Consider the following 13,846-nt stretch of genomic DNA (forward strand, 5'->3'; position numbering starts at 1 on the left):
CTTCCCTGGTATTTGTTCGAGGCGTTGGATATGTCTTTGAAATCGACGCGTCCTTTACTGCGCAAGCGATCTTTACTTTCGATTTTGCTTTTGCGCTTTCTTCTATCTCGAACTCCTCTCTCTGAAATCTCGAACTCCTCGCTTCGATGTTCTTCTTTGAATTTGGCGAGGTTTAGAGAAAAAGAGGATGATTTGCCTTAGGACTTTCAAAAAGCTTTAGAGGGCCTTTGTTACTTTGGAGATAAAAGGGCCTTAAAACCTTTGGAAAGAAAAGGGGCCTTGAGACTTTGGAGAGGGGTGCAAATTCAATGATGAGGTGGCTTTTTCACAAGTTAAGAATCCTTTGAATGACGTGGCTTTAGTCAAAAATGGATCCAAGCTTTCTGGTCTGCGCAGATGGACGAACATCGATCGATTTCAATTCTTGACGCCTCATTGACAGCCTTGTAACTGCAAATCATTATGTTGTGAACACGGTTGTCGGCCTTCTTGACAATCCAGATTTTAAGAGGGTCGCTTCGCTGCTGGAATCTCCTTCACCCAATTTCTCTGAAAAATCAGCGTCGCCAATCAACTTTGTAGTCTCTGCTCTCTCAGAAATACCATGTTGAACTTCAACGCATCACAGGCATGGGCTACGGTTTAATAATAATCACTCACTCTTTTAGATCCTACGCATTTTGGGGCGTGAATAGCTACAGCTCTATGCTTGTTAAAGCAAGTCACAACAGCAGCAAATCTCTTTGCTATTGACACGGCGTCGTCTCAAAAGCTCCAAGCTTTTGGCTCGTAGTAGTCACTCACAGCTCCAAGCTCTCCATTGCCAGAGCTTATGATCTCGTGTAGATCATTGCATAGTCGTTCCAGCTTGTAGATAGTCTCTAAGCACTTCCGGCTGCGCACGTTGCTCTACGATCACGCCACAAGGTCATTGGGGTCGCGGTCTCCAAAAACTTAAAAGTCGAACATTTCGAAAGTATCTCAGTGGACTCCACAACGTTCTCAACAATCTCGCAAAACGGCTCTGATACCATTGATACGAGTCCCAAACCTCGAGGGCTTCTCTCTGCTAGTCCACCCAGCCACGGATTCCCCCTGGAGCCTCCTTTCATTTTTGGCTCCCTCTAGAATCCTCCCCCTAGACCACTGCATGCCATGTGGACTTCTAGATGCCAAGTGTCCTTCTAGGGGACCTTAGTCTTTACCTCTTCTTGGCATCCCTTTCTAATGCTAGGCCCCGCTTGTTCCTAGCCATACTTAATTACATCCACCGTTGCAGTGTCAAGCCCTCTTGGTTTTCCGCCTCACCATAATCGCACCAGTCGACCGGGATTATGGCTGACGTAACATGGATCCTTTCCAATCACAAGGCAGCTAAGTAAAGCGAGTTCTGATTTCAATCATAGTGCTTGTAGAGTCGGGTTCCAGTGCTGTTGATATATGGTTTGATCCAAAAATATATATGTCAATGGTTTCAAAGAATTCAATCTCTTGTTCAACAACTCTCTAGTTTGAAAAGTGTGCCCAATGATGAAGATAAGATGGCTGTCCTTATGAAGAGTATGCATGGAATTTCTAACTTTGAGCAAACTCTTGTCTTGCCACTACCACGTTTGATGATATGGTGGCACTCCTCATTGAGAAGGACCGTCGCAATAAGAGAGCCACTCTTGCCTCTCGTGGTGATCAAGCATTTGTTCCACAAGCGAATGGAAGACCAACAAGACATTATTTGCAGGTTTTGCAAGAGGAAAGGACACATTGAAGCCCATTGCTTCAAGAAGAAGGAACATGAACAAGAGAAGCATCATGCCAATGTCTTGGCTGAAGAACAAGCTGAACCTGAAGAGCCCCCATCGGAGATATATGCAGCTACAACAGAGGTTTACGGCTTCTCTCTTGAGGATGAGGATCCTTTCGACCAGGGTTGGGCTTTCTAGGCCCCTATGTTATGTGTGCTTATGTTGAGTCAATAAAGGTTCTCAGCCTTGAGTTGTCCCTCTAAATTGAATGTACTTGGAGTCAATAAGAGGTACTCTGTCTTGGGTTGTCCCCCAAAAATGAATGTATTGTCTTTTACTTTGGTTTGATGGTATTGACCACCCAGTTCAGAGTAAGGGGGGGTGACGACTGATGGTTTGCCCTTGCCGGTCGCAAGCTGACTGAGAAGTCGCTATCACATGGGAGGGGTTGGATAGTTGGACTTGCGCTTTGCAATATTGCGGTGGAGGGGGGATTTGTCTATTCTTGCGTGTTGGGTCTCACACTCTTTGCTTTAAAGGGGGATGTTGGAGATATCATAGCCAAAGAGCGTGTTGGTGTAGGTGATCTAGTACAAGTTCATGTGTGTGAGTCATGTGTGAGTGCCACGTGTCATTATGGGAATTATCCCATATGCACTAGGTGCTAGTGTGTGAGTGAGTAGCCTATATAGGGCTTGTACTTCACTTATCTTGTCGTACTTGATGAATGAATGAAAGCCTTCTTCATGTCTTCATTTGAGCATCATTTCCTCACACCCTAACACACACACACACACACACACACACACACTCTCTCTCTCTCTCTCTCTCTCTCTCCCCACCATGTTTCTGACAACATCGATACCGATCAGGCAAGAATTGTAAATGATATGAGATTCACTAGGGAATATAAATATAGTATTGGATCAACAACTTTGTCTCAGCAAAGCACGAAACAACTAGTAGTGGTCTTATCATCCACAAGAAGAAGAATACAACGGATCCACCAATGCTGTGTGTGAAGCAGTTTGGTTTAGAAAACTTTTATCTGAAATTGAAATTCTTGCAGGAGAACCTATAGTGCTCTATTCCAACAATATGAGCAGCATTCATAGGCATAAAACCTAGTGTTTCATGCCAGAACGAAGCACATTAAAGTGCATTACCACTTTATCCGAGAACCTCAGTTCATGGGGCTCCAAAGTGGTTTTCTCAATGCAGAGGAGACGTAGAGGAGGCATGGCAAGGAGACTCTTTGTTACTATTACCATGAGGCAAACCATAAGAAACAATCTCCATTGAAGATTCACATCCCCCAGCTAGTGCGGCCATGCTAGCCTCCCTTACATCAGGACCTGCCATAGCCCAGGAGTAGTCTCAACAGTCTCACAAGTGGTAGAAACTCAGTAGATAGAGTTTCTTAGGGCGAAATAGTCCGAGAGGTTCTCATGTGTTATGGACATGTAGCATGATGCAAGGTCACTATTCTTTTTTATGGTGGCATCTTAGAGGATTTGCTTGATGACCATGTGGTTGCCAAGCTCAATATCCCTATAGAACTTTCATTCGAGGCATTCAAGCTTCATAGTGCATTTGGGTTTCTTAAAAAGGAGTCAACACCAAAGCAAGAACACAAGGTGTTGAGCTAGGTGCAATAATCATCGATGCTTCTTCCATTGAATTCCAGCATGGTGACAAATACTACAGACGAATTCCATTCTCATCGTTGGTCATCAAATTTTCCATACTTCGCCTTCATGAAAGTAAAATCTCTCCCTCTCCCTCTCTTCTCTCTCAGACACACTAGGGCGCCCAGAACCAACAGGTTGGACCCCCCTGAAAGCTATTTTTATTCAATGAGAGAATCTAAGTACATAAGCTTTCAACTTCGTGGCTGGCCATCTCGAATCCACAAGCTGGGAAGATTACATAAGAGCTGGAAGTTCCAACTAGTAATGGCCACATATCGAATTCCCAACAATCTGCTAGTTACATGCCAAATGAGTTGGCAGCTGTAGAGCCTTCCAAGCCCTTGGTCACATGTTAGCTCTTGTATGCAAATAGAAATCTCTAGACTAGTCCTAGTCTCTGTGGGCGTCTCCACCAAGCAAACGAGTGCACACCAAAATAAAAGTACTTTGGTTGATCGAGGTCAACCCTCTTTGACCGTGGTTAAGAATCTTGACCGAGGTGTAAATCTTAACCCTAGTCAAATCTCCCTTACTGCAGTCAGCACAAAAACTCTAGTTGACCATAATCAACCCTTTTGGCCTAAACCAAGTCTCCTTGACCGAAGTCAGGGCAAACTTGACCGGAGTATAGTGTCTTTGACCGAAGTCAATGACCAAATTAAAAGAAGTGTTTGACCATAATTAAAATAAATGAAGAACCTTTTGACAACTTGGTGACACTAGGCCTAGCAAACATCATCTTAGGTGCACCGTGGCTTGCCGACCACATAGCAATAGTCATTTGGTGAGATTGTACCATTACAATGCGGGATGTACATGGAATGTCCCTAAGATCAGGTCGAGAGGCGTAGTCGATGGACAACGGTTGGATATTCCTGTACTACCCCTTGTTGGGTGCTTCAAATAGTGCCTGAGCCCAGCATCAGCCTTGATCTTTTTGGAAGTGGCAGGTTTTTCTTCACTGGTCATTAATACTTATTGTTTTGTTTGGATCCAAATTTGCTTGAGCATCTGAGATTTTTTCTGTGAAACTTTAACTATGTAACTTTTATTCTTTTCATCTGAAAGTTTATTTTTTCTTTTAACCATTGTAGGATAATATTTCGTACGTAAGGAACATGAGTTATCTAACCTGTTTTATATAATCAGTTCAACACATTATCTCATGTTGAAGTATGCATGGGTTCGACATTTCCAATTATAGTGAGTTTACCTTATGCATTGGCTGTTTTACCTATTTCAGAATGCCTTGATTCATCCCGTACCATTCTTAATTTGTAGAATTTCTTAAATAATCAAGGAATTTGTAGAAAACTGAGAGGATTTTCCTTGTGCTTGGGATTTTTTAGATTATGGGCTTCAAAAGAGACTTTTCAAAGTATCTTCATGTAGTCCTGTGCATTAAATTCCTACAATCGTCATCACGTCCCAATGCTTGTGTTGGATGAGGAATTCTCAACTTTGTTTTATGCATCTTTTTGCTTGATGGATGCACCATGATTTGAAGTTGTAGGCTGTGTATCTACTCACTTTCAGAACAGTCTGATCTTGTGTTTCTCTCAGTCAATATGTTGAAGTATTCAGTTGCATTGGGCTAAGACAAGGGGGATGATCCCATTGGATGTGCAGGAAATTCATGAGGGACTTGACTTTTCTTCTGAACCATCTGCGGAGTTCACGCTTGGGTTATACTCCATAAAATTTTCACGAGATGGACGTGAGATAGTAGCTGGAAGTAACAGAAAATCAATCTATGTTTATGACCTTGAAGCAAATAAACCTGTCCTTTGCTTACAGGCACACAAGGTAAAGGAAGTATCTATACCATATTAGGCATTTCTCCCGCTTCTTGCATTCGTCTCCAGTCGCCCACTGGTCTTTGGATAGGAGTTTATGCTGGTACCTGTCTTTGAGGGCTGAAGGTTATCCTGTGTTTGGTTCTGTGCAGGATGATGTCAATGCTGTAACATTTGCTGATGAAACTTGCCACCTAATATATTCAGGCAGCGATGATCACTTATGCAAGGTGTGTGCCACATGCACTGACTGTCACATTAATGCAAGCTATCTGACATAAATGTTTGCAGACATATTTTCACCTTAACAGCTTTTACAACCTCAACAGATGGTGAGCGTGGACAAGCAAAAATGATGGACACGTTTCCAGAGTTGGAGTAGTGTTCCAAAAATTCAGTTTGGCCCTAGTCCTACAGTAGCCTAGTTCTTGCTATGCATGGAGTTCATAGTTTCCAATCTCATGGCTAACTGTAATGAGGTTAAAGATGCACTGTTTGTTTTGCTTTTGGTTTAAAAGTTGGGGAATGCATGTGCCTGGATTCATCTAGGTCTGCAGGAATAGGGGTTTTTGCCATTTCATGAAGTATAGAAGAAAGTTTGCTACGTCAAAACATGTTTCATGGTAATAGATGTTATGATGTGATGATGGGTTGAAGATTCTCAGAGTAAACATGCAGGTGATGAATAAAGAAGACTTATTTCCTGTGTGATCATTAAAAGGGATGATCAAAGTTTAGACTGGGGGGCTATAGCCCAAGGATATTTAGAACCACAAACATTGGTATGTTGTCTTTTTCTGTCATGTGATTGATTGGTTGTTTCTCTTGCTTTCAGGTTTGGGATAGGAGATGTTTAATGTCAAAGAGCCGTCCTGCAGGAGTGCTCATGGGACATTTAGAGGGAATTACCTTTATTGATAGTCGTGGAGATGGGCGTTACTTTATCTCAAATGGAAAAGATCAAGCAATTAAATTATGGGACATACGGAAAATGTCTACTACAACGTCAGTAAGGTAGATCTCTTTAGTACTATGTCTTGTGAGGTATAAACATTTGTTGCGACTGCTTTATGGTGGTTAACAGTCATCTGTTTAAGGCTAAAAGGAGAAATAAAATGAAAGGAACGTGCTGAGTTGGGCAATGCAAAAGATTTCATATCAGGTAAGTCGAAATGATAGAGTCCACCCATGTCAACCCAGCTGATATATTTGACAGATACTGTATACACTGTGCCTGATGGCTATTTGGTCTAGGATGCAAGGTTCTTCTAGGTCTGCCTCAACCAGGAGGATGATTTTCCTCAGAGTGGATAACCTTCTTCTAGGTCTGCCTCAACCAGGAGGATGATTTTCCTCAGAGCGGAGAGGTTAGCCTTTCTTTTCTGAGACCATCACTGGCATGAGTTGGCATTTCCAACCATAGTTGTGGTTCTTATCTGGTCTTTTATCTGTTCAGACTATGTGATTGGTATTTCACCACCTGATGTTCATGCTCCGCTTGATATATTTCTGCCTTGAGTTCCTTCTCTCGAACTTTTCTGGTCCAAAATTTGAAGCTTTATAAATGGACTATTATGAAGCTAATGCCGCCACATTGGTATACGTGTGGTAATGGTTAGTTTGAAGAAAGATAAGCTTTTTATTATCATATCATTTTTATAGTTGGTAATGATTTCCTTTGCCCCCCCCCCCCAATATATGTATGCATCTATTTTACACATTCATTCACTATCCATACATACATATACTACCTATAATGTATATGTGGGGATATATATCCATATCAATGCATGCATTTTTGGACTACTTTTTGATTGGCCTTCTCCTTTAGTGCTAGCCTTCGTCATGGCTGAGTCTGCCCTTATCTCCGGAGTGCCAACAGAACTCAGTACAGAGACTTTGTATAAATGGATACTCAAGTATGTGTGGGTGTGTGGATTTGTTTGTGTGAGAGCATATGTTTATACTATGGTCTACACCCACTGTTGGGCGCTGATGACGTCAGTGTGGATGCCACAGTAGCTAGTCCCTGCTATGTGTGATGGAGTTTATGGTTTTCAACCTTATGAGTGACTATCATGAGATTGAAACTGCACTATGTTGTGCTTTTAGAGGATGAGTTTGGGCATGTTCCTAGATTCATAAAGATATATAAATATAATATAAATATAAATAAATAAATAAACAAATAAATATATTATTCCCTTTTATAGTTGCTGTCCTATGGGCCAACTTCAAGACTATTCTTGGAAGAGTTCCCCTTCCTCTCTGGAAGAGATTGATATGCAACATGTCATGTGGAATGATAGTATACTTGATGATCATGACAAACCATGTGGTACTTCTACTATATGCGGTAGTCTAGATTTGAGAAAGGTCCTAGTTACTCTGTGGGTTCTTGGAAGGATTTCAAAGACCTTCCAGATACTTGTAGACTCCAATAAGTCACCTTAGAGAAAGTGCAAGGAGAATTCAATAGATTGATGCAGCCGACCCTTGGATGGGGTTCTTGTAGGTGGCGGGCCTCACTTTTGGTCTGCTTGGCTTGGGGCCTTTTATGAGGTTAGGTATCCCAATTTAGGTCATAGGATTGCGACATTTAGACGGAGATGCCTTGGTCTTTGATGTTTATTTTGGGGTAGGTTGTCCAGGTCTACAGATGATATCCTTGTGCATGTTGCATTTCAGCCTTTCAAGGTTGTAGATCATGTGGAGCAGTGTTTTTTGGCCTTAGGATGGTATCTAGACCCTAATCCAGATCACATTCCCTTGGGTGCATGGAGAATTTGGCTCCATGGAGATGTCCCCATAATTTGCAGTCTGACCCAGGGGAGTAGGAGTTGATTGATGCAAGTCACCGAGAGAAGAGCCTCTCCTTCTTTCACTACACGGTCAGTAATGCCAGGAAGTTTCAGCTCAGCCTTGGAGACTCCAAGCCTCCTAGAGCTCCTCATTAGGAGAATTTTCAAGTTTTTGCCGACTTGCAGAAATCCTTTTGGAAGAGACTCTGGAAATCCCTTAGGAACAGGAAAATCACTCTTTTGTTTTGCTGTTCAACTATATCGTTTTATCTTACGCGGGTGTAGAAGCCCCAACAGCTAATCTTATTCTCTTTAGAACAACAAAAAATCTAAATTTGTATGATTGGACTTATTCTAGTCTTACAAAGTCTTACAAAGGTATACTTTTCTTTTGCTTTTCTATCCATGGAGGGATTGCAGTGAACTAGTAGAGGTCCATGCTTGGGTAGACTCTACTTGTATTTGTTACCTCTCTAGATAGGCGAGGATCATCTGGAAGGGGATTGCTAGTCTATTGAGCACCTTTATTTTATCTTCCTTCTTCATGACCTAGGGTTCAGTAGTTTGGCCCTTTTTGGGGCCTCAAGTGTTTTATGAAAAACATGACTCTTCTTGGGCTTTCTCCGCTCGACGACATTGGTTGAGTCATGCTCTTTGGATGATGTTCCTTGTTCTTCTTACAGACCTGCACATGCCTTTGTGGATACTTCTTGGGAGATTCTGGTGTGCATTTCAGTGTGGCATTTTTGGAGATCCAGATGCACAGAGGCCTTGGTTGCACAGTTACCAAGGAACGGCGTTCTGTCTTCCTGGAACGTGGGAACACCGTTCCCAGGTGGATGGCCTACCGAGAATGCCCAAGAACGTTCCCAGTACTGGGAACGCCTAGGGACGTTCTAGGAACACGGACAGAACGCGTTCCAGCCCTAGGAACAAGCGTTCCTGCTTTTGGACTGTGCGGGGAACGGCTTTTTGCCACGACGGGGCTTGTTAGTGGGTTTTTCCACTCTCCACCCCCTTCCACTTAGCCCCCTCCCCTCCCACTCTCTTTTACTCAAGTCTCAGTCCCCTCTCCTTCCACTCCTTTCTACTCAGCCCCCTCTCCTTCTACTCCCTTCTCCACTCAGCCCCCTCCCTTCCACTCCCTTCTCCACCCCCTTCCACTCGGCCACTCAGCCCCCTCTACTTCCAGTCCCTTCTCCACTCCCTTCTACTTCCACTCCCTTCAGCCCCCTTCTCTGACTAGTGTATGAAATGGAAAGCTTAAAGCTGCTACATTTGGTTTTCTTAGCATATTTTGTCATCTTCCATGTGACTTGATAACGTGTCGTATGACGTGGCATTCCCATTCCCATTCCCGTTCCCCCCTTCTACTTTTACTAGCTCTCTTTCATGATCCTAATCTTGCATGATGTACTTCTCCCATGAGCTTTGCTCTTAGAGTTTCTTTCACACTTAATAGAAGTCTTTATTTTGCAAAAAACAAAAGAAACTGCCATAGATTAGATGCCCAAAAAGCTCATGCCACGCATTAGAGTCTGCAATAAGAGAATCCTCTACTGCAAGTTCTTCTGTGACTGTCTCTCTCTTATCATCAAGTTTGTAAAGACCTGAAGTCAATGTTCCAGTGCAACAATGGTGTTGCTATTTTAAAAATCATAAATGCCACAACGGTAACCATAAAAATAACTCCATATCCGGATGTAGCAATAGCTCAAATGGATATGAGATTCTTTTTAATTCCTGGAACATATAAAACATTATGAAGAGAGACTTGAACACCAAATGATGGACTTTGAAGTTTGAAGTAAGCTTAACTTGGCCAATCCCTTTCACGGCATAAGAAGCATTATAGCACAAGTCACGGTCCCCCCTTAGGTGCATCATTCAAAGAAAGAAACCACTTGTTAGAAATCACGGTACAGCGGAAGCAAAAGAGATGAATACTTGCTGGGAAACAACTCAACAAAAGTGCAGCAACGAAGTAACAAAGGAGATGGCAAAACTGAACAAGTTCTTCCTTCTAGAATGAAGGGCAAAAGGCTGCAAGAGGAGAAGCTACAAAGGGCAGTAGTTGCTGCAATCTTCTTTTACCAACGGTTGGCTAGACAAGTCACCTTCTCCCTACTAAGTGCGCGTTGTTGGATCAGCTTCAGTGCTGAGAGGCTGAAGGCTTGAGTGCTGTATGATAGTGAGGGGGAAGGGGGATTTATATAATAGAGGGGAGAGGCCACAAAGGTGTCTTGCTGATGTTTTCACGAAGGCTCTCCCTCGAGAGCAACTAGAGCATCTGATCACATGCATGGGTATCGGCCCACCATTGGGTCATTAAGAGGGGGTGTTAGAATTCGTGGTTAATGCCCGACATGTTTTGCCCCCCCATTTATGAGAAGAAGGGCAAGGGGCTTAGGCAGTTAGAAGGGGGAGTGATTGAGAGGGGGTCACCAACCGGTCAAAGTCAATGGTCGGTGGTCAATGGTCGGTGGTCAATGGCCGGTGGTCAAGGTCAATGGTCGGTGGTCAAGATCAATGGTCGGTGACCAAGGTCAATAGCCAGTGGTCAAGGTCAATGGTCAGTGGCCAAGGTCAATGGTTGGTGGTCAAGATCAATGGTTGGTGGCCAAGGTCAATGGTCAGTGGTCAATGGTGGGGACGTACATCAGCTCAACATGCCATCGATGATGAGCTCTCGAACAAAATGGTAGTGAACTTCGATGTGCTTGGTTCTGGCGTGAAACACCGGATTCTTCACAATCGCCATGCAACTCTGGTTGTCACACATGATCATGGTCGCCTCCATCTATGTCTGGTCGAGATCCTCCAAGATCCATCTGAGCCATAAAGATTCGCATGCTGCGGTGCATGCAGCCCTATACTCCGCCTCTGTCGATGAGAGGGCAACGGAAGGTTGCTTCTTGCTGAGCCATGAGATAGCTCCTGAAGAAAGCACAAAACAGTAGCCTGTAGGGGATCTCCGAGTGTCGAAGTCCCCAGCCCAGTCAGAATCACAGAAACCCCCAAGGTCCAAGCGTGAGGTGTAGGTAATGCCATAGGTACTAGTACCTTGTAGGTACCGTAGTACTCTTAATCCTGCTCTCCAGTGTGCCTCCCTGGTTTGGCAGAGAACTTGCATAAGACTTCAACGGAGAAAGAGATGTCGAGCCGAGTGTTGGTAAGGTGTAGAAGACTCCCTACCAACCGCCGGTAACATCCAACATCCACCAATGTTGATGAATCATGGATGCTGAATTTCATCCCAACCTCCATCGGTGTAACTGTAGGCTTGCAGTTCTCCATCTGGACCCTCCTAAGCAGCTCATGACAGTATTTCTCCTGACAAATGAAAATACTGTCACTGCTCTGCCATACCTCAATACCAAGGACGTCCATCTCTGTCTGCATGGCCGCCTGCCACTCTGGGATGTCCTTGGCCTCCTCAAAGGACGTGGGTTCTGTGACCTGAGTCACCAACGGACAGTGAGCAGATGAAGCCGAAGCATGCCGCTGGGACCTCCAAAGGCCAAAACTGCTCTCAGGTATATCTGTCACTCGGAACTCCTGGGGGACCTCCTCAATGACAACTTTTGGTGGGGGAGGGGGAAGAGCTATGAATTCCTGATCATCATCAACAGTCTCTAGCAGTATCTTCTCAAATACTACATCTCGGCTGACAATGATCTGCTTCTTCTTGGGGTCAAAGAGTCTGTATGCCTTAGACTCTTCACTGTAGCCAACAAAGATGCACTGCTGGCTTTTGGGATCAAGCTTCTTTCATTCATCCTTGACCTTGACCACCGGCCATTGACCTTGGCCACCGACCATTGACCTTGACCACTGGCCATTGGCCACCGACCATTGACTTTGACTGGTTGGCAACCCCCTCTCAATCACTCCCCCTTCTAACCGCCTAAGCCCCTTGCCCTTCTCCTCATAAATGGGGGGGCAAAACATGTGGGGCATTAACCATGAATTCTAACACTTATATGCTTAGAAGCACCACTATCAAAGGACCAAGTATTAAGTGCATTAGTGGTAGCCTTGCACAAATCATGAACAGAAGCATTATATGGGCATGTGACAACAAAAGCCCAATCCGAAGAGCAAGTCGGTAACATCAAGAGTAGACTCACGAAGATTTCGGTTAAACATATTCTGGATGCATTCAGCCTGCAAGGATTCCACGACTCGCAAAGATAATGTAATTTTTGTGATGACGTAAATACAAACCCATAATTTTTCCTTAAAAATATTTTGTGATTCAAATAAAGCATCGGTAACTATAAGGCTAGACTGCTTACTCTTTTCAGATTCAATGCACTTTCTACATTTAGAAATATCAGGTCCCGGCTTTTTGCAATAGTTGAAACTTTTCTGGTTCTTATCTACATTTCGATTGGCACTAGAAGTGTTACGAGAATTATGCTTGGGTTTCCCACATGACTTTGCTATCTTTCCATTAGTCTTATGATGGGTAGCATATGCTTGATCACTAGTGATAGAGGCATTCGATTTGCACAGGTTTGTTCTTCCTCCATCAACAAAGTGACAAGCTGAATAAAGGTATAATGGTTGAGATTGCCCATTGGTACCAATGTCAAAGTGGTTGCAAACCCTTGATAAGAGTGAGAAAGTCCACCAAGTGCAGTAGACACAATCTGACTGTCTGGCACAACTTCAGCAATGTTGGCCAACTGCTCTTAAGTCCTTGACTTTGTCGAATGGGCATCCATACTTTCTCCCGCATCCATGTTCAAGGCATCCAACTGCTTTCTCAAGTATGCGACTCGCTTCATTGCGGATCTAATACAGAGGGTTTATCCCATGGATCATTTGTTGTTTTGCAAGACACGATGTCATGAATTATCACTCTTTGAAGTAAAGCATGAGCATGTGCATCTCTACCATCCCATATGGACTGTTCCTGAGTTGGAGGCAAAAGAGCAGTAGTGTTGGAAGATGAAGAATCAGCATCATTACCACCACCCATAGTTACAGGTGCAATGACAGGTACGTATGACAGAGTTCTAACCTCGAGTTTTTGGCTATTGACATATGATGCATCATGTAGGACCACATTGGGTACTTGGTGCCATCTAACTTGTCTTTAGGGGCAAGCTTTCGAAAGAGATCATCGTTGGCCATTGCAACTGAAGCAAAATGTACAAATCCCAAAGTAATTTGAACCAAGTTGAAAATCAATTGCGTGCTGCACAATGCTGCAACTGAGCAGACCTAAAAATGAAACCCAAGGCATAAGGCCAAATGCGAGAACAAATGGAGTAAAAGCCCCAAATTCTGCAAGGCACTGCAAGTTCTATACCCATATTTACATGATGGACAGCCTTATGGGCCTCTTAGAAACATACTCCATTTGAATCCATGCAGGTCTTTCATAGATGTTCTGCATGATTATTTGGTGGGATTAAGTCTTTGCATTCTTATTGGAGACCATCTTTATGTATCTTGACATGGCGTCCTAGCTCATGAGGCCCATGGGACCTATAGAACTTCATAAACTGTTTCCTAACTGAGATCTCATCAGGTGAAAATCAAGCATTCTCGAGGCTAAAAGAACCTATTTATTCATGACCTTATGGGTCCTATTGCGTCTCTTGTATTATTACTATTGGTTTCCTGTTGCTTCTTGAGCAGTTGTGCTTTTATGTCAAGCAAAGAATCACATGTCAAACAATTTTTAGCGTTCATCATTTCTTTGTGGATTCATGAGCCGTGTTTATAGGTGCATAGCATATTTATCCATATGGAAAACGTACCTCATGTTTTTGGGTAAGTATTATTTTCTGTAGTAATGAAAT

At 43.4% G+C, this 13,846-nt stretch overlaps 1 protein-coding gene across 6 annotated transcripts in view; it reads left to right on the plus strand.

Moving 5' to 3' along the window:
- LOC147901718 (transducin family protein / WD-40 repeat family protein) overlaps positions 1 to 13,846 on the plus strand; it is a 72,129-nt gene that overhangs the window by 33,881 nt on the left and 24,402 nt on the right. For all 6 annotated transcript variants that reach the window (XM_087374523.1, XM_087374524.1, XM_087374525.1 and 3 more), the window contains 3 exons: positions 5,063 to 5,239; positions 5,382 to 5,459; positions 6,065 to 6,243. In XM_087374523.1, the coding sequence (XP_087230649.1) occupies positions 5,063 to 5,239; positions 5,382 to 5,459; positions 6,065 to 6,243 (434 nt within the window). The remainder of the gene's footprint in view (positions 1 to 5,062; positions 5,240 to 5,381; positions 5,460 to 6,064; positions 6,244 to 13,846) is intronic.

Source organism: Dipteris shenzhenensis, chromosome 5 (assembly GCF_047967505.1).
Source record: "Dipteris shenzhenensis isolate YYH24624 ecotype China chromosome 5, Dip_SZ_1.0, whole genome shotgun sequence".
Taxonomy (NCBI): domain Eukaryota; kingdom Viridiplantae; phylum Streptophyta; class Polypodiopsida; order Gleicheniales; family Dipteridaceae; genus Dipteris; species Dipteris shenzhenensis.